Below are 21079 nucleotides of genomic sequence, written 5' to 3' on the forward strand. Positions count from 1 at the left end.
GTCAAATTCATAATTATCGATCATACGATCAATCATACAAGTTTTATTTATTAATTCTTCTGGTTTAAGTACACTTTCTTCCTGTCACTAACAGATTAATACGCATCAACGTCAAATAATACTACTCTCAATGTGTTAAAATAATACCACTCTCATCAAATAGATAGCAGCACTAGTGGCTCATATAAATATGGCTGAAGGTTGTTTAGAGGTCAAATCCCCCCCGCACCATGGCTTCACTCCCCGCGCCTATAATATCCCTTAAGAGGGTACTGGATACCGACTATAGAGACCTGTAAATCGACGTTTTAATATTTCGTTTTGTGCCGTATTTACTGCATCAAATCCAAAATGCTTCTATAGAAATAAGTAATTTATGCTAAGAGTTTGCTGTTGTTTTTTGGAATGTCAAAATTCAGCATAAATTTTTTCTTATACAGTTTTCTTCTATAATCTCACCATATATTCATGTATATAAAATTATTTCTAAGCTTATGTACGTATTTACACTGAACTACAGCAATACGTACGACACAAAACAATCTAATGAAACACTCAGAATATGATTTTGTTGTCTAATTGATGCACAAAAAGTAATATTGATGATGTGTATTTGATACCACATACTATCATTATGAGTGAAAAACAAGTTCAAAAAAGCATTATATACCCATTTTCAAAAGCTTTATATAGTTTTGTATATTTATTTGCTTCTGTAGAAGCGCTTTTAATGTTGTGCAGTAAATAAAATTAAAAAATAAAGAAATTTAGGTTATAAAAACGTCGGTTTACATGTCTCTGTCCAGTTTACAAGCCGGGCTCCAGTACCTTCTTAATGCTCCCTCCTTTATCTCCATGGTACCAATATATTGTTCACATGGCATGCTTTTATGGCGTGCTGACACGTGATGTTTGCTGGTTAAATGGCCAATACTTTTACGTTTTGAGAAGAAAATAGGAAGGAAGAGCAGTTACATTATCGACACGACGTAGTAGTGGACAACAGATTGCTACTAGTTAGTTCGCACGGCGCTCGTTGGCGCTACGAGCAACCGCCCCGCTTGCCCCCCGATCCCCGCGCCCATCCGCGATTTATTGACGCGTTGTGTACATAAAGCGCGGAAACGCGGAACGCGAAAATAGTAACTAGATTCCGCGTTTCCGCGAATTGAGTTTGTTTCTTCCCGCACGTTTGAGCGGAAAAGCAGAATCCGGTATTTCCGTGTGTATCAAGTACATAAGTATACAATTGTAATATTTCAAAATAATTATCAACATGTTGTTTGGATCCATGATGCACTTTTACAATAATCAAAGGAAGTAATTTAAAATAATCAGATAAAATAATAATGTAAGTTTTCTTTTTCGGCTCCAAAATTTAATAGAGCTTTTTTTTTAAATCAGCTCCAAAATTTGAGAATATACTGTATTCGCGTTAACAAGGCTTCTTGTTTTGTTTGATGGCTCTGAAAGAATCTCTGCCACATAGCCAGGAATCGCGTTGACAATATTTCGACGCTCTTGTTCCGCGGGTTTGTTTCTCCTTATATTACATGAAGCACAATTACGCGGAAAACGATATAGTGACAAATAGATATTTGTATTTATTAAAAAAAATTGATTTCTCTTAATTCACTGCAATTTTTATTAATATGCTTATTTTTTCAGTTTATCTATTAAATACAAACATTTTGATCAGTAAATATTGTTAAAATATGATATTTTGTAATTTTCCGTTACGCTTTTCCGCACAATATATGCTCCATGTAATATAAGGTAATCAAAACAGACGGAACGGAACGCGCGGAAACACAGAAATCTAGTAAAGTCTAGTTACTTTTGACTTCCGCGTTTCCGCGCTTCATGTACTGGCATTCTTAGGGCAATGTCCCATTGAGCGGAAATATATAGCGGAACGGAATGTGCGGAACCAGCTCGACCAATCATAGCCATTCCGTTTTCTTTCCTTCGCTTTTTCTGTGGTTACGATTGGTCAAGCTGGTTTTGCACATTCCGTTCCGCTATAGATTTCCGCTCAATGGGACATCGCCCTTAGGGTCTGTTTTGATTGTAATCTATCTTGTTACATAACTAAACGTGTACATGTGTTAGTTGTATACATGCACAGTTTTGCAAATGGCTTCCAACCGTAAAAACCTATTCCCTTGAGCGGATTCCCTCCCAATGAACCGTAAAAATCGAGACCACTGTTGTATCGCGGAGTTCGATCTCCTTATTCTTCGTGGTCATAGGTCATAGATAGGTTAGATCTTAGACCATATATACTTATAGACACGGCCTGTAGATATGAATCCACGAGTCGAGGTGAAGCAAAGATAATATCATCTACGTGACGTCACATGTGGGCATTTCAGCAATGGCTAAATACGGCCTCGTAGATGATATTATCTTATCTTCAAGGCAGTTATCTGAAGCCGTCTATAAACGCGCCTTTGCTTTGCCCACATGTGACGTCATGTAGATAATATTATCTTTGCTTCAAGATAGTTGTCTGAAGCCTTGTCTATATATATATGGGCTGTATTCCAAAATTCACTGCCAGCGCTAAAGATCTATAGTTTACGTCACATATATTATACAATTTTAGCACTGGCAGCAATTCTGGAACATAGCTATGGTCTAAGGGTTAGATTAGGTTAGGGTTAGGTCATAGATAGGTCATAGATAGGTTAGGTTAGGTTAGGTTAGGTAATGTAATCTCGTATTCGACTAGAGCTGTGTCCCGTTTTACGCATATGCGCGCATTAATCTATACTATACGTGACGTGTAGTATAGATAAATGCGCGCATATGCGTGAAACGGAACGCAGCCTAGTAGCAAAATATCAACTGATGTCAACCATCAGGTGTGTCAGTTGCGAATTATTTTTCGAATGACTCAAGTTTTTATTATTTATTGATGGTATATATGGTCAGTTTTATTGTTCTTTATACAAATTTATAAAAGATCATAACTGGCCTTAGAGCAAAAACTCACTTTAGAGATAAATATAAAATAAAAAGAAGGAATATTATTTATGTTTATCTTAGATATACAAATTTTGCTACTGAATGTGCAACGAAGTAAAAAAAATATTGTGACAATGAAACGTAAAGCAGAATCAAATGTGAGTACATCAGTAAGGAATGAGCATTGGTCAGCTGGCTTGCTTAAAACAATGAAGGATCCCGAAAGTAAAGTCACAGAAGACGATAAAATAGTTGTCATCACAGATAAGTATCCAAAAGCACAATTTCACTATTTGATCTTACCAAAAGATAACATTCCCTCTATATGGCATGTCAAAGGAAAACATCATGATTTGTTAATGCATATGCACAATGTAGCTTGTGGTCTTGCAGAAAAACAAGCAGAACATGAATTCATGTAAGTTGTATGTCAAAATAAGACTGGTATATTGTAGAGTAACAAATATACATGCAAAACAATAATACTGAAAAAAAGTAGATTTCATAATTGACATTATATTGTACTTTTGTTTTTTTGCAGCATAGGTTATCATGCAATACCAAGCATGCAAAGATTGCACTTACATGTAATAAGCACAGATTTTAATGGTCCTTGTCTCAAAACCAAGCATCACTGGAACTCATTTACAACTGGTTTTTTTTTGCAGTCATCAGGTTTGAATCGGTATCCTTTGCTCAAAATGTTTTTTATCTAAACAAACATTACTACATTTTTTAGATATATGCCGTCAATTGCGTGAAGGAGGCGAAATAAAAAAGATTTCTTCAGAGAGATATAAAGCCTATTTGAACACGGAACTGAAATGTCATAAATGCTCCATGTATCCAAAAAATATGCCAGAGTTAAAGAGACATTTATTAACGCATATTAAAAAATAATCAAGAAAATTGTCAAATTGTGTAAATTATTATTTCTAAAAAATAAATGTTTTTATCTGTAAAACACATCGTCGAATTAATTACAGATGGAATAAAAGGTAGATAGCAAGGTGAATTGAGAACACATGTTTATGCGATATTTCGGAAAATTTACTATAAATAAATTTGATATCCTTAATAGATCTTGATCTATTATAGTATTAATACATTTTAACTATTTACAAAGTCTTCTCGTGGATTACGCTTGTGTACAGTAATTTGTCTGTGTTTGTAAACTGTGTGTCATATGTGTGTTGTGTATCGTGTTTTATATTTAATCTGTATACATTTAGTAATACTGCAATTAATAGTTGAAGCGTTTCTGCGCGCTGTATCGAAACAGTAGGCATCTGAATATTATTCGCAAGGCCTTTGCTGTTATTGCTTGCGTATTTTCGCAGATTCCGTAAACGGTTTTGCGAGATATCTGGATCCCGAGTTTTAAGTATTTCGTCTCCTCGTCACCTTTCTTCTAGTCTATTTACGTTTATCATTTCGTCCCTTAGTGGACGTAGCGTCTCGCTGTGTCCTACGGAGACACATTCGCGAATCGACTATGATATTCTATCAGAAGGGGATGACTGTTTTTGACGCACAATCTAAAGGGCGACAGGAATCCCGAAAGAGACAGTTTTTGTAACATTTTTCTTTCACTAATTAATCCCTTTTGGAAGATCTGTGCGCCATCTCTAAAATGCGTGCATGTTCCCATCTAAAAGTTTGCAACGCCTGCATAAAACGTAGAACCTGCAAAGTTTGCTGCGATGGAAACAACGCGCGCGCGATCTATTTGCGAGTACTTCGTTTAAAAAAAAAAAAAAAAAAAAGTGTTGACGAGTAAAAGATACGGCGATTAGACTGCAGGCATACTCGTTCCTCCGAAAAAAACATTGTACGTGCAATAAATATGTATCGTATTAATCCCTATAAGTTCGAAAAAATATAACTTCACGCAATGTATAAATCAAAGTATCCGCGATACACGTACTTTTTTTCTCGGTGAAGGATTACGCTTGCAAAATCGGAGGCGCAATTCGTCCAAAATAAGACTTTAAACTAAGGAGGTAGCTCTCTCTCGCGGTCAGTTCTCACTAGAAAAAAGAAGAAAGAGAAGTCCGGCCGAAAAATACAATAAATGGTTAATCCGCTCGTTCGCCGCCTTTCGTCCGCACGCACCGTACGCGGCCCGCCAAAAGCGGTCATTTTGACAAAGCCACTGGGCAAGCGAGAACAATGCCGATCCGTAAAAGAACGAATCACCATTTTTTCGAACTTCACACGGCGCATCGCGCGCAACCATCGACTGTTTCGGTCGTTCTTCCGAATACCCTGTTTAAGTCTTCATTGTGCGAGAGAGAAAAGGATAGAAAGAATGAGAGTGAAGATTTTTGTTAGAGCAGAATCGCGAGTGAGCCGTGTCGAGTATCAACAAGAATTAAACCTAAACGTGATTTTAACCTACAAATGTTCATATAGTTCATTTTTGCCTAACTACTATTCACATTTCATAAATATTTTATATATGTATTTATAATTATGTATATTAATTTTAAATATATAGTAAATTTTTTACAAGTATTATACATATGGGGGTCGAACTACGGCTCAGTCGCAGTTATAAGCAAGTCGGATCGCGCCTCGATTTTTCTGTCCTATCAAAATCGGCAGTACGTATATATTTACATCTAAACATCTAAAAACAGCTAAGTCTAACGACAATATTTGACGTGATATAGAATATATATAATATATATATATGTACGCAGTAACACGTAGCAACAACGCAGTGGTGACAATATAATATAATATAATAATAGTTAATAGTAGTAGCGAGATAATAATATAAATAGTAAATATAGTCGCAGTGGTAATAGCGATAGTACAATATATATAACTAGTTGTAATCTTGTAATCTTTATCTACACACGAACGCTTCGGTCCTCACGTATACTTGTTTAAAAATGAAAAGAGAGAAAAACGAGAATAAATAATTCGAGGCAAGTAACGACAGTAATAAATTAACGAAAAGCGCGAGGCTGTCTAAATACATTCTAGTTTACACCAAATACTTGACTGCCGGAACAATTACACGAGCAATAATAATCGTTAATTTTGCTATAAACATTATAAATCATACTATAATAGACGTAGACAACGATAATAACTAATTGACATTAAGTTCTAAACAAATTTTGCTAGCGCCTCTTAAAGCTATCAAACGAGTCTACATTGCTATTTAGACTCTTTTTTTCTCTTTTTTTTTTAGACGAGAAGTTTATGAAGTCTATCGCGGAAAGAAGAAGAAACGGAATCATTTTCTCGTTTCCCATGTCATACCTTTTTTTCTTCTTTCTATAGAAAACAAATGTGCGGAAATTACTACAACCATCCATTTCTTTTCCTCGATATTTTTCACCTAATCACCGATCACACGCTCGAGTCCGCGAGGGCTAGATGACGAGAAATCTAATTAAATTAAACAAGAGAAAAACGCCATGGTATAAGAACAATATCTTTTCTCTACTTACGTATCTACTATATTACAAAGTAAGTGGTTTTACGCGGCCTGCTCTTCGTAGAAAACGCGCTATAATATTTACAGAAATATTTAGAAGAGGAACGATAATACGAACAAGGGAAACAACGATGAACGACAATGACAAATACTGTGTACACTGCGAAGAGAGCAAAGATCGTCCGGAACGTCGCGAGATTCCGGGAATCCTTTACAGGCAACGTAAAGCGTTTTCGTTAAAGCTGCAAGTGATTCCTATCTTCCATTGCATTTTTCATTTCTTTCTTTTTGGCTAACTTCGACTAAATTGACGTCTAACTTCGCAGCGACGTACGCTGGAGTCGCGCGCGGTTTGTAATTCCAACTAAATATTGCGTCCGGCGTTTCTGTTGCGCGTGACGTGCGAATTTTACTATTATATTTGAAGTACTATAATAGCTGCCGTGAGACGCGACCGAAGTATCTTTTAGTCGAGAGTTCTTTCCTAGACAAACGATCTTAATCGCTTTTTTTTTTTTTTTTTTTTTTATGACCGATTTGTATGAAAATTTAGTCGTGTGTTATAGATCCGGATTTACGCGTATCACAAGAATTTTAAACATCAAAAACTTGGACGCGTGAATTTTGTTTTTCTTTGCTAACAGAACGATCTCGATCTCATGCGAGCAAAGACGCTCTCATGCTCGCGTGTTACGTCACACGACAGCAAACGCTGTGAATACACACAGCCAAAGTCTTGGCTAAAAATGTCTCTAATCCTTCGTTTTTCCTTTAATTTAGAATGACTTTTTTTCCACGAACACCGCCGTGCGGTTCTCGCATGTGAATAATGCGAGTCTTTCTAAAAAAGATCGACAATAAATAGCGGACGTAAGTGATAATGGACACCGCACGGCGATGATTCGCGCAACGAAGGAGATCGCGTTTCGGAATTTTTGCCTAATAACTTTCTGCCTAAACTGTACAGAGCGCACATTTCGGCGCGCGCGCGCGCGCGCGATAAACCTAATTAATCTATCTTTTTACAATGAGCTATACGGGATGACGGAACAATCGATTCGCCATATTTTCTCGTCGGAAAATAAATAGGTTAACGATCGCCACTCGCGAATTTTACCACTTTCTCATCAGATTTGTGTCTTTTCGTGATTTCTCTCTTGAGCGTTCCGTTTTAAGGGGCGGTCGTTTCCTGCAGGCCGTAACAGAGGACTCGCGTATCCTCGATCGCTTTACACCACTCCAATGCGAATCCTTCGGAGTCTTCGAGATAGTATGTCCTGTTCGGCTGTAAAAAAAAAATAATAGAAATTTAAATATACAAGGAAAACTTTCGATAGTAATGCAATATTGAAATATATAGTTTCAATATTTTTTTTTATCAAAGTAATATAAAATTACTTTTTTTATCTTTACCGTGTGAACAAAGAAGATCTTGAAATTCTTCGGCTCGACTCTCAGCTCGGGACTCCAAGGTATCTCGCCCTTAAGCACCATGTTGACGGGATCAACGTAATATAGATGCGGTCCAGTAGTAAGCAGGAGCATCCTTCGCCTGGCAAACAGACCTTTTCTCTTGCTGACAAAGCCCTGCTTCAGTATCAGATTGTCTTCGACGAAAATGTGCCACTGATTCGTGGTGCGTTGCTTCTCCAGCCGCGCTCTAATCTGCTCCGGTGCCAAGTCGGCGACGGTGGCGCCGCCTTCGGCGTTGTTGTTGATTCGCCGTCTCATCGGCTTCTCCGCGGTCACAGTGGTCTTGCTGACGGGTTTGGTAGCAACGCGCTGTTCCGTGCCGGTAGTGGTAACTTCGTCGTCGTCATCGGTGTCTTCGCCGATGCCCAGTCCGAGGAGCCTGGTGAGCTGTTTGTCATCAAGACCGGGCTCAAGATTGTCAGGTACTCTATACTGCGATCTCAGCTCCTCATGCTCTGACGTGCCGGGCAGATAAGGATAGATTGGCGGCGGTGTTTGCTCGTGGAGGGTTTCGAAATCAACGCCCTTGAAGAAGGGATGCGCCCGTATGCTGGGATAACCGGCGCCATGCTCGTCTAGAGCGCCCAGCCGCTTCGTCGGATCCAACACAAGAAGCTGACTGACGAGCGACTTAGCCGACTCGCAAAAACCGTCCGGTATCTCATATTCGAGTTTCAGGATCTTCTGGAATATCATGTACTCGCTCCGGGAGCGGAAGGGCGGTAAACCGGCGACCATCTGATAAACTATACAGCCTAGGGCCCAAAGATCGGACGCCCTGCTAGCCGTCTTTTCGATCAGTAGCTCCGGTGACACGTACTGAGCGGTACCGACGAAAGAACCTTTGCGTTCCCTGCAGTATTGTTCCTCTTGCGCGTCTGCGTCGGGAACGGGCGTTGTTCGCACCGTCTCCGGATCGTCCTTGAGGATCTTGGCGCTGCCGAAGTCGGTGATAAGCACATGCATCTTCTCGTCTAGTAAAATGTTTTCCGGCTTGAGATCCCGATGTATAATACCGAGCCCGTGCAGGTACTCGAGACCACGCAGGATCTCGGCCGAGTAAAATTTGGTGCATTCGATGTCAAAGGAGCCCACTTTGGTGATGTAGGGCAGGAGCTCGCCGTTTTTAGCGTACGAAAGGACAAAGTAAAGTCTCTCCATGTCCTGGAAAGTGCAAAACAAACGCACAAACGAATGCTTGGCGCTTGCGAGCATGTTCAGCACTTCCTTCTCGCGTTTCACATACTCGGTCTTCTTCTCCTTGATTATATGACGTTTGTCGCACACCTTGATGGCGTACTCTTTGCTGGTATGGATATCCTTGGCAAGATAAACCTGTCGACAATCGCATTGGAGATTTGATAGTTATTGTGTCATTTATTTTTTATTTATATATAATATTAGCTATATACTTTTGTCTCAAATAATAAACAGACTAAAACTTACGGTAGAAAAACTTCCTTCGCCGATCACCTTGCCGAAGATAAAGTCCTTTGGAGTACGCTTGTGCGTCGGTGGGTTGATGGTAGTGAGAGACGGATTCGTGGTCGGTGGAACCCGGGGCGCCAAGGTATTAGGTGGCGCTACCACACCGTTGGTCACGTCATTCGTCGGTGGAGACATTTTGGACACCGGCCCCTCCACCGTTACTGCCGGCTGTGGCGAAACGGTAAGCGCCTGGTTCGCCACACGCTGCAACCAACAAGATGCATGGCTCATCAGGCGCACTGTCCGTGATCGTATGACTCCAGTCTCACGCGCGCTTTACTCTCTACAACCTTATCGACTTGTAACTTTACACTAAACATTATACGATAACAAGTTGCAAACTCGATAACTCGTGTGGAGAGTGAAAGGTCAGCGAGAGCGGAAAGCAACTTCCATTGAGCAACTTTCGATACGCCGCGATATTCGTATAAAAAAAATTGAGGTAGATTCAAACAATTCTCCGTTTTAATATCGTTTCACTGAATAAAACAAAAAAGTAATCTTTATCCGATAAATCAGCAAAATTCGCAACGTTCAGACGATCTGTCCCTTTTCGCGGACTCGTTTTGCAACAACGCCAGTACTGTCATTATCCTTTCCGCTCCGGAGACGCTCACGCGCAGAGGAGGTAGTGAGCACCAAACCTCCCGTGTCCGGCACTTTAACTCCTCTCATCCGCCAACGGTCGTCCGGTACCAGGAAATCACGTACCGGAAGCGTGACGTCACCACGACCGGCACGTGGTCACGCTGCGCGAGTCGGACGATGACGACGGAAGACAGAGACGGTCGTCGATCGTTTGCAGTTGGCAGAAACGCGTCATTCACGCGGGCACACGCGGCCCACGCGCCGCCAGAAAAGATCAAGGCTTCAAGTGGTCAAAGTCCAAAGTTTACAAGACTATAATCGCGCTTTTATAAACTGATTATTTTGTGTGTTAGTTTTGCATTTTGCCAAACTACATATATGGAAAAGTATTCTGATCAACGGTCAAACAAATCGTTTAAATTTCTTCGTATACGAAGGGCCTTAATAATGAGAATTCAGAGATTCTCTAAAAAAATGAGAGGAATTCGATTTCATTTCCGTTAACAAGAGGTTGCGATGCGAAATCGAAAAGACTAAGAACGATGAGCACAAACGTTTTTCCCTTGTTACCACGTAAGAGATTATTGTTCTAGCAACCTCGTTCTCGAGATGTAATGCGTAATCCGTTAAAAAATATGATTTTTTACCGTGCTAAACGACTAAGCGCTCTTTCACGCAAACTCCAGTTCTGCATCTCGTTGCAAAAAAAAAAGTTACCAAGGGATCGTTACTGGAGCGTAAAAGACATTATAACGCCATGCAGGTTGAGCGACAGATGTTCCATTTGGTACCTGCTCACCACTTGCAGAAGGCTAGAGTGATCATGATTAAATACTATCGCATTTAGAAAGCTATGTGAAAATTCAATGATCAAGGGGCGAGACCGAACCGCTTAACCCGGCCGAGAAAGTGTCGAAGATTTCCGTTTCGAAGGAGCATCACGATCGCGAATTCTTGCTAGATAAAGTCCCATTCGTGCGCTTCTAATCGTTCTTCATTTCCGGCTCGAAAATCGATCGAACTTTGTTCTTCCTACAGTCATTATTGCATTTCCGTCTAGAAAAAAAAGACACGAGCTTCCTGTACGAAGATCGTAACAAGTCTTCTCCGCTTTCGTAAATCAACAAAAAGTATGCAATTTTTCATCGTATCTACTTGCTTTTCCATCTTCCCCTCCGTGAACAAGATATTAAAAAATACATAAAATTTAATATTCGCACGTCCTGAAAGCTCAGATTCAAATTTAAACGGCAGTTTCTTCGATAATTCAGAACGCATGAAATTTTTATGTTAAAATCTTTTAAACTGTTTGAAAACTTGTATCTCGACTTAAAGAAAAAATTTCATTGATTGATTTCCATCGTCATTTATACTTGTCGTATAATAAGAATAAAAGCTTAGAGAGAGAGAGAGAGAGAGAGAGAGAACGTCGTAAACTTTTCCATATATTTATCTATATCATTAATCTTCAAGGATATATGTTATCAGGGTCAAATAATGACGGCATAATTACGGTTACTCTACTGGAAATTATGGCATGATGGATGACGCGAAACTGCGTGTACACGGCTGGCGTATGTTATGCGCGATTTATTGAATTTAGGTTTACGATTATTTGCGACAGCTGTTCGACAAGAAGAAATACTGTTGCAAATCTTCTCTTCAAGTTGCGACAGAGTCAACAACAACAAAAATAATATTAATAGTAACGAAGTGATATAACGAGACAAAGTGATCAACAAGAGAGTTAATCTCGACACACAGCAATGTTTTCGCAACTGTTTTTTCCAGGCCGAGCGATTATCGCGCGAGCGGCGTATTATTTTTGTGAGAATGCACAAAATATCATCGGCGACGATAAACGCAAGAGCGGTTAGTAGGTTCTTCTTATTTTACACAAGCTCGTCGTAATTTTCGGCGCGAGATAAAGTCGTCAATAAAAATAAACCATAAAACTCTCTCAACAAAAAAATATCGTAAAACCTCGGCTGGTAGATGACAAATATATCACGAAAAAAATACGATTGTGGCGTGCAGGCGAATTAAGTTTTATTACTTCATTCGGCAGATTTTATGATTTCCCGGTCACAATTGAGCAATCCGTGTTTGTTGAAAACTTAACACAAGAGGCGACGATGACCAACAACAAATATCGTATTATATCCCGGCGTGGAACTTTGCGAGAAGAAAAAAAAAAAAAAAAATTTAAATTCTCAAATACCCGAGTACTTTTTAAATAGATAAGCAATTATATATTTTAACAAAACAAATAACTAATAACAACAAAACAATACTCAGACCGATAATCATATTCCGAGCTTATATTTAAGAATATCTTAAATTCTTCATATATTTTACGGTGCTATACAACCATTTGTACAGGCTATAGAGCAACTGAAGATAAAATTAAGACGATCTTAACTACAAGATTCGTTTATAAATACATATCGACCTGAAATTGTTGTTCTTGTACGCGGCAATCTCGATCAATACAAATGTTTGAATATTGGTGATGATTGGACAGAATACGCACAGTTACAATTTTTACAAAAGCCAGAATATTACTTAATTCTCTTTTACGTGAAAAATGTTCAAAATTAGTATTTAAAAATAAATTGAAAATAAAAAATAAATCTCTGCTCGGCGTTAACATCTCTTAAAGATATTAGAGATAAAGTAAATAATGAAAAAAACACGGGAGAAGAAAACACAGGAGAAATGTCAAGAGATAAATAAATCGCGGAGCGTAAAAGAGGACAGAATTAGCGATGTGTGCAAAAAAGAAATACAATAAAAAAATATTCGGTCGCGTGTTACACACATATTATAACGATGTGAGAGAAAGGGAGAACTCGAGGGAAATGAAACGGGTGAACGATAAAACAGACTAGCAGCGAAAAGCCGTATGTATGGTAAATATCGGCAAGATAGAAGCGATAAATACGCAACGCTCCAATTTTGTGCCACCCCTTCTTGTCGCCGTCGCCGTCGCCGCCGACATCATCGTCGTCGTCGTCGTCGTCGTCGTTGTCGGCTTCGTCCATCGATCACTCTTTTACGAAAGGAGAAGAAGAAAAGAAACCGAGGTCGACGGAAAAGCGTTAGTACATTCGGGAACGTACTCGCGATTTGCTCAATGGAGAGCTAAAGACGATAAGAGTTATCGATACCACGAAAGAAATGAAAAATCTCAAAATTGTGATCAAAGAACGCGCTTATCTAAACTATCTTCAAGAACGAAGACACACTTAGGAACCATTCTATACTCTAAAAATATTTCAGTATTTCTTTACGATATCGAAAGGAATAACGAGTATCAAACTATTGAGTCCGAAGAGGATAGAGAAGTGAACTGATCGCCGAGCCGGGGGGTACGGCTATCGTCTTCGCGGAGGGCAAAAGCGCGGCGCGTTCTCCATGACGGCGGGCCCTTTTCTTTCCTCTCTTTATCTACCTTTTCTCGTTCTTCTTCCCAGGCCGGTTGGTTACAAGGCGGGCCCCACAGCGTCAACCATCCGTGTAAGGCCGTCGACCTCACCAACAAGCGCGTTCGCCCGAGAATCACCGGCCCTACTCGATATCTCTCTACAGGCGCGCGCGCGCGCTCGCGCTCGCCTTGACTCTCGCCTTGCTCCGCTAGTTTATTTGTTTGCTTATCTATTCCTCTTTGGTTCTCGTGTCTTCTTCTGTGTGTCGACGAGGACGAGCGCAACCATCGTCATCAGATATCAGACGATCCACAAAAACGTGAAGCGCTTCGATCGTCAGATATCGGAGCACAAGATAAAAACCCAGTAAAAATAATCGATAAGTGAAGCGACAGTCCGTCCATGGAATGACCCGGAAAAATTTGCTTAGATCGAAGATAGCGTGCGACCCGCGCGGAAAAGGGAAGGAGGAGAAGATGCTTTACGTTCAAGTATTTGAAAAGCAATCGGTGATATTTGAATTTCGGTCGTCAGCAAAGGCACCAAAGAGAACTTGACCTCACGGTCCCACAAAATTCGGTAACCGCTATTTATAGAACACATTCACGATAACCGTCAGCGGAAGACTCGAACCTTGAGAGAGAAACCCAAGATAATGCTTAAAAAAAAAAAAAAAAAAAAAAAAAAAAAAAAAAAAAATTTCTAAAAAGTTATCTTTTAAGTTACAATCTGTGGATTTTCTTTGGTGTCATTGACCAAAGTTCTGTACGAACGTAGTCAAAGATACTGATGACAAAAAAATAATGTTCTATTTGACAATAGTACGGTTTGAATCACATGTGTACTACTATATCCTCTTCGCGAAAATCTCGCGATGGAAAGATTGAAAACTATTCTCAGAACGCGTCTATACGCGAATCTATTTCCGGCCGACGAGAGTATAAACGGTTCGCGAAAAAGGAGCAACGTTGAAAAGAAAAGAGGAGCAGCAAAGACCTCAGCAACATCTCGAAGATCGAGCGTTTTTCTGCTGGAATATCATGCGAGTATGCGCTCGTTTTCCGCGGCGCATATCCGCCACGCGTCCTTAGGGGCCTCCTCCTCATCCCAGGACGAAATAAACTATCCGCATATCTGCTCTCGTCTCTCGTATCTCCCTCTCTCTTTCTCGCACGCTGAATCATCCCGTACACACTACCACTCTAGCATCCAGCGCGGCATTCCAACGGACATTCTAATTTTAGTTCCGCGCGCGTTCTCCCGTCTTCTCTCCGTCACCGTCTCTCTCTCTCTCTCTCTCTCTCTCTCTCTCTCTCTCTTGTGCTTTTTCTCTTTCTCCGTTTTATGGCGCTCGGTGCGCGCGGTTTTACCCTTCCTACCTCCTCGTCTCCCTTTCCCTTTTTCACCGCGAGACGCGGCGTGCGGGCGGAAGACGAAGGGAGACGAAGGAAAACGAAGGAGAGTGTGACGTTCTCTCTTTAACCATCGCCGCTGCCGTTGTTGTCTGCCTCCTTCCTTTTTCTTGCGTTTCTCTTTTTCGTGCGCGCAAACGTCGCTACTCTCGTTTTTGCCGCTCTCGCAGGTAAGGGACTACGCCTATTGGTGCAGGCGACTGGCACTTTTGCCCGTGAATGAGATGTTTTGCATTCGCAGACGCTGAGGAACGTGTCGCGAGCGAGCGCGGCTAAATTGGATCACGCGCCGCCAATGTCGGAGGTAAAAGCGTTCGTTCGACGAAGAAAGACTGAGAGGAAAACGGAATTGAATACGGTTGCTCGGCGCGACGTTTTCCTGACAGAACATAAGCCTTCTTTTGGAAAACACAGAATGAGAAGATACGGGGATCTACAGAAAATAAATACCTATAGAAAAAATTCTAATCGGAGATAGAGTATATGTTGAATCAATCTCTCTCGCTAATTAAGGTTCATTGATTACAAGTAAAAAAGAAAACGGGAGAAACTATTTGCTAGATCGTGATAAGTAAGTGAAGTTTTCCCAAGTGAGTAAAGAAAAAAAAAAGAAAAAAAGAAAAGTGCAAAGTACGTGGTGCAGCGTATGACAGCGTGAAATAATATGATATAATACACTTGTTAGATATCAGATAAAAGTGAATGACAAGTCAAAATACAAATCAGTAATATCGGCGTTCATGGAAGGAATGCGATAACGTTGCAACATTGTGTGTGGGAGATGTTTGTATCGATCGTGTTTATCAATCGCTCTGCTGATTAACGTAAAATTATTTTCTAATTCATTTTCTGCATCTACGACGTCGTTACAAATTGTTACGAAATTCTATAAAACCAAGTGTGATAAAGCGTGAAATTGGATATTAGAATATATCACAAAGTTCCTCTCCAACAAAAGCACTATGTGTGTGTGTGTGTGTGTGTGTGTGTGTGTGTGTGTGTGTGTGTGTGTGTGTATGTATGTATCCATGCATGCATTCGATTTCGGAAGCAAAGAGATTTTGACAGAGCAACAGTCGATCTGCAATAATATATTTCGACTTTGTTGCGATCTGTCTCGAGAACAGACGACGCGTAATGGTCGTCCGAAGATATCTTTCTGTTTCAAAGTTGAGAAAATACAGATAGCGTCAGAGATGTTTTTTTCGTATGGAAGTAAAAAATAAAAAAAAAATTAAAAAAAACGCACGCGGCAATAACGTTTCTATTGCTTGTGATATTACCGTTATTGCCATCAAACGTGCAACACATGTATACATACATAGACTAAATAAGATATTTACGTATTAACGGAACTGCGACATGCTATGAAAGAATAAATCCTTACAAGCATATATATATATATATATATATATTTATATTTCATTTCTAATTGCTAATTTAGTAGCGCACTTTATTACATTTTTAAAATATTTTATATAAGAAAAAAAATAACAGAGAGATAGCGAAAAATAAATAATGATTAAATAACAACACTCTCGAGCATCGTCTTATAGTTGCGCAATTATACTGAGCTGTTTTTCCGTTCGCATGCAAATCTCGAGGTGAAGGCTGTTCCGAGAGTGTTCCGCGTTACTTGCATCATAACCGAGGAAAAGTTGGGAATTATGCACCACGTACACACAAACTTTACTTCAGAGTGGGTACATTTCGCTCAACGTACAGATGATCATTCTCTCGTGTTGATATGTGCGTTATGATACATTAATGAGAGTATTATTTATTATAACATTCTAGACGCTCTCATTGTTTGTGATCGCGTCAGAGGAATACACCCAACGGAAAACTCAGAAAAATAACTGAAATCTCTTTTTACTGCTTTTGTCTTCTTTTGTTTTTTTTCGTAACGTTTGCGCGAAATAACGCATCCCGAAGATCTTCTGATGTCGCTTTGGAGACTTTTAAAAGCTTCTGTTTTTGCGTGATTATTTATCGTATAAACAACTAGCCAGAGAACAAACATGTTTTTCAGTCATCAAGTCGGGAACATCATCATTCGTTTGACATACGCTTATACAACGACATTCTTCGAAACGACGGAATCGCGCTCGATCATTCGCACTTCACGTGTCACCGCCGACGACCTTATGACACGTTTTCAATAATCTTTTGGTCTTTTCCTTCTTTTTTGTTATTTATATCCGCGCGCCGCGATAAAGGATGTTACGCGCGCCAAACAAATTTAGTTCACAATGCTCTCATTATCGAAATTCAGTCAGGTCAGCCGAAAATAGGAAGAGTCTAAATTTAGCGCAATGGTATCTGAATTTCGATTCGACAGAACATTTGCAATATTGGTAGTTAGCTGTCGTCAATAACCGTTGTTGCAAAATAAAGTAATGATCTCTTCTCGGATGTCGTGTAATTTTTTCTGATCCGCGGAGTATCGCGAGTCATACATTGTTTTCCTGTTGTGTCGCTCGCTGTTTGCTATAAAATGTCGTGTTATTCTTAGCTTACGTCACTTAAGTTGTTTACGAACGCCTGCATGGAAGATTTAATTGACGGGATTTCTAAGTAATTTTGAGGAATAATATAAATAATCCGATTAAGATAACAACAAAGAGAGAGAGAGAGAGAGGGAGAGAGAGAGAGACAGAGAGAGAGAGAGAGAGAGAGAGGGAGAGAGAGAGAGAGACAGAGAGAGAGAGAGAGAGAGAGAGCGAGAGAGAGAGAGAAGAGAAAGTAGAAAGGAGGGACAAGAGATACGCTACGGTATCCGGCGAATTTGTTTGTGAGTTCGTTTTAAAATTAACTGCGCGCAAAATGCGCGACTGTAAACAACTTTCGAGTCGAGATTACGCGCTTACGGTTTTTGAACCGACGATGGCGGCAGCGGCTGGCGAATTTATTTAAATTCGAGCGAGTGTAAATTATTCATGCCGCGAGGCAGTGTGTGTGTTAACCTCCTCCTCTCTATCTATCTTTCTCGCTTCCTTTTCTGTCCCCCGTTATTTATTTCATCAACCGTTCCCCTTCGTTCCAAAATCGAGGCGAAGTTTGCTCTTCCACGGATATTTCTCGCGAGCCTGTGATAATTCGCGCGTAAACAACAGACGACTGATGTACTTATTTGTTCATTGACATTTCGACGCAATCGCATGTGCGTATAATATTCCTAGTCGAATATAAATGGCTTTTCCAATATAAATAAGTATTCGCGACGAATAGTTTACGTAAATCGATTTCGTGACGCAACTACTTTAATTTTACGCGACGTCACTCGCGAAGCGATTTTAAATACTGATATATTCATCACGTTTGTAAGACATCACGAATTTTCCCGCCAACCTTGCGGAGAGCAGGAAATGAAAACTCTAATCTTCACTCACAGCGCGCTAACGTTGCTATTATGTTAACAGCCTTGTCATCGTTGACAGCTCTATTGCGTATGTTCCTGTATATCGCAGCAAATCAAAGAAACAGAGAGAGAGGGAAAGAGGGAGAGAGCATCTCGATTGTTACTTGCCTTATTCTTGTTTATAACATGATAATAGATTTGTAAGTATGTATCCTGAGAGTGTATCGTAGCAAGCGATATATCGCGCAATTATGGTTATGATCACAGCACACCACGCTCGTCACTCGAAAACACTCGAACTCGCACTTGTATACATATATATATATATATATATTATATTTATACACGACTAGACTCTTCCACGATATACAATAAATAAATACAGACGGCGCGAAGTACCGCATATCCCTTCAATTCCCCAAATTTGACGGGCGGAAATCGAAGACAGTGATTTATGAGACATAAAAGGCTGGCCGAAGAAGCTCAAGTGCCTTACCTTGAATAATTTCTTAAGCCTCCGGTAGCCGCGATGTAATCGCGACACGCACTGCTTGTTGGAATCCAGTTTGATTGATTAAAGCCACAGTTGCGGGAACGAAGAGAAATGACCGAAACCGAAATGATGGGAGTAAAGAAACGGATAGAACTTTTTTTGATCGCGGGAATAGATGCAATATAGACGGATAATGTATTCGAAAAGCGGATCTGTGTCGCGGTTGTTGATGTTGTACGATCTGACTACTGTTGCTGGTGATGCTGTCACGTCGTCGTGCTCGCCAATGATCACAGACTGCGTATTCGCGACGACGACAGTGTTGTTTTTCGCGGGTCAGTCTCGGATAGTACATATATATTGTCGTATATATGCATGCGCGGGAACCGAAGAACGAAAAACACATTCGTGGCTGTCGAGAGCCGTTCGCTTACTGAATCCAACGGTTGGCGTATCCCGGCTGCTAACCCGCGCTTTCTCCCCACTACGTTGTAACCAGAGTTGGCGGCAAACTTCTCCGCCGCCCCACCCGACTTCGAGCTCCGATCCCACCACTGTGCTACGGGTCCGCATCCGGGAGAGATGGTGGGGGCACACATGAGAGGGGTGACGCGCGCTATCCCCTCTATGTTTGTCCACGTCCGACGCAGTGCGCCGCCACTCCGCCGCCGTCGCCGCTGATCTTACCGCCGGATCGTAAACCACCACGCTTACCCCTGCGGTCAAGTGCGAAAATTGCAACGAAAGCACCGAGAGAAAAGCAGTTTCTCGAGATGCTCGCTGTTTCTCGCATTCCACGGATCATTTTCTTACCGCGGCGGTGAGAAAATATAAATGCATCATGCGCGTCCTCCGGCGCTCGGAGAATGTACGGAGTTTAGAAATGAAAAATTACGTGCGGAATCTCGGACAGATGAGATCAGACTCCGATGAGCAACTGCGAATTACGTTATTTCTGAGTCATATTGGAGTTTAAGTAGTTTTTGCAATTGAAATGATATTTTTGCATCATTGGTGCAAAACAACAACAGTTCGTCACCGTTAATGATCGCTCGCGACGAATTGACGTTGCGCGATCTCGGGCCAGCGCCATAGAGTATATGTGCGCGTGAGCGCGTTATAATCTCCATGGTGGGGTGCGCGACGGTTTCGCGTCCAGCTGGTGGGAGAGAAACCTTACGCATGGCGCATGTGCACCACAGTTGGGAAGAATCGCTCCCTCGCGCTTTCAGCCCCTCTATTCCCCCCTCCTTTTGCTCTTTTCTGTCCGGCAGCGCGCGGCGGCTGGTTCCTCGTCGGTGCACTCTCGCCTTGGAAGGGAGTGCACTGATCACACGCGCGGCAGTGTTTTCTCTCTCTCTCTCTCTCCTTCTCTCTCTCTCTCTCTCTCTCTCTCTCTCTTTATCTCTCTTTCCTTTTCTTGCGCTTCTTCCTTCTCTATCTCATCGACTCGATGTGTTTGTTTGTTTATAGTCGCGTTCTGGGAAATACTCGATACGAGTAACGGAGTCTCATACGCTCGCAGTGCCACGCTGCGCTGCGCCGCATTCCTATTCTGGAGTTGCATCCGGTCGGATTCCTTCGAGACTTTGAAAAGCGACCGCCTCGGTCGCCTTTACTGCGCAGTATACGGCTCGCTTTTGTGAGTTTCGGAGATCGACCTTCCCGCCCTTTTTTCTCACTACCTGAAGAATACTTTTTAACTTTTCCGAAATGACGGAAATAGATTTGAATGGCCGTAAGAATTCGAAACAACCTTAGAAAAATAAATACCGAGACATATTTGTTTGGTCGTAATAGAAACTTTGGAGAATAATACAGAAAACTATTTTTTTACCGACACAATTTATATAACAAATAAATTAATTTTTTATCTATTTTTATTTTCTGTCCACATTTCTGTCATATATACGTTATCGAATATTTTATGAATATTCTATAACTTGTACTTCATCGTCCTGTTACTACGCGATCCGCATATAATTTATTATTACATACGGGACGCAATCGATTCGCAATCGACTCGTTGATCATCGATTATGGCGTTGTTGTCCCTTCCGTAAATCTTTCTGACGCGTTGATAGATAATCGTCTCGCGGTCAAGACGACGCGAGCAAGCAGCGAGGAAACGAGCGCGACGATCATCGGACGCATTTCGGAAAAGTAGTCCACGTAATCTGAAGAATGCGCAACGTCACCGCCAGGCAATTCACAGTGTACATACGCGCAAACACGAGCGTCTATCTGCAAATCGCATGACAAATATTGTACAATGTGTAATGACGCGTAGTGCGGCGCCTCGTGACCCGTAGTACGAGGAAAAACATAAAACGTAGTACGACGCGACGCGACGCAATGATATACTGATAATTAAAAGCGATTCTACTTTTACATAGAAACTCCCGTATGTGT

At 40.9% G+C, this 21079-nt stretch overlaps 2 protein-coding genes across 3 annotated transcripts; one reads left to right on the plus strand and one right to left on the minus strand.

Annotated features, from left to right (window-relative positions):
- Positions 1 to 2780: 2780 nt before the first annotated feature.
- Positions 2781 to 4744, plus strand: LOC109859789 (aprataxin). Of its 2 annotated transcripts, none has more exons than XM_020438348.1 (4): positions 2781 to 2867; positions 3052 to 3388; positions 3512 to 3645; positions 3710 to 4744. In XM_020438348.1, the coding sequence occupies exons 2-4, from the start codon at positions 3105 to 3107 to the stop codon at positions 3868 to 3870; spliced, it is 579 nt and encodes a 192-aa protein (XP_020293937.1). In that variant the 5' UTR covers positions 2781 to 2867; positions 3052 to 3104; the 3' UTR covers positions 3871 to 4744. The 2 variants fall into 2 exon arrangements, with proteins under 2 accessions (XP_020293937.1, XP_020293936.1); XM_020438347.1 differs by having other exon boundaries at positions 2805 to 2932.
- LOC109859788 (3-phosphoinositide-dependent protein kinase 1) lies at positions 4412 to 19119 on the minus strand. Its single transcript, XM_020438345.1, has 4 exons — positions 18671 to 19119; positions 9344 to 9589; positions 7838 to 9232; positions 4412 to 7709 (listed from the first exon to the last, which is right to left on the minus strand). The coding sequence occupies exons 2-4, from the start codon at positions 9518 to 9520 to the stop codon at positions 7596 to 7598; spliced, it is 1686 nt and encodes a 561-aa protein (XP_020293934.1). The 5' UTR covers positions 9521 to 9589; positions 18671 to 19119; the 3' UTR covers positions 4412 to 7595.
- Between the last annotated feature and the right edge of the window lie 1960 nt (positions 19120 to 21079).

Source organism: Pseudomyrmex gracilis, unplaced genomic scaffold, assembly GCF_002006095.1.
Source record: "Pseudomyrmex gracilis isolate BER0280 unplaced genomic scaffold, ASM200609v1 scaffold_289, whole genome shotgun sequence".
Taxonomy (NCBI): Eukaryota; Metazoa; Arthropoda; class Insecta; order Hymenoptera; family Formicidae; genus Pseudomyrmex; species Pseudomyrmex gracilis.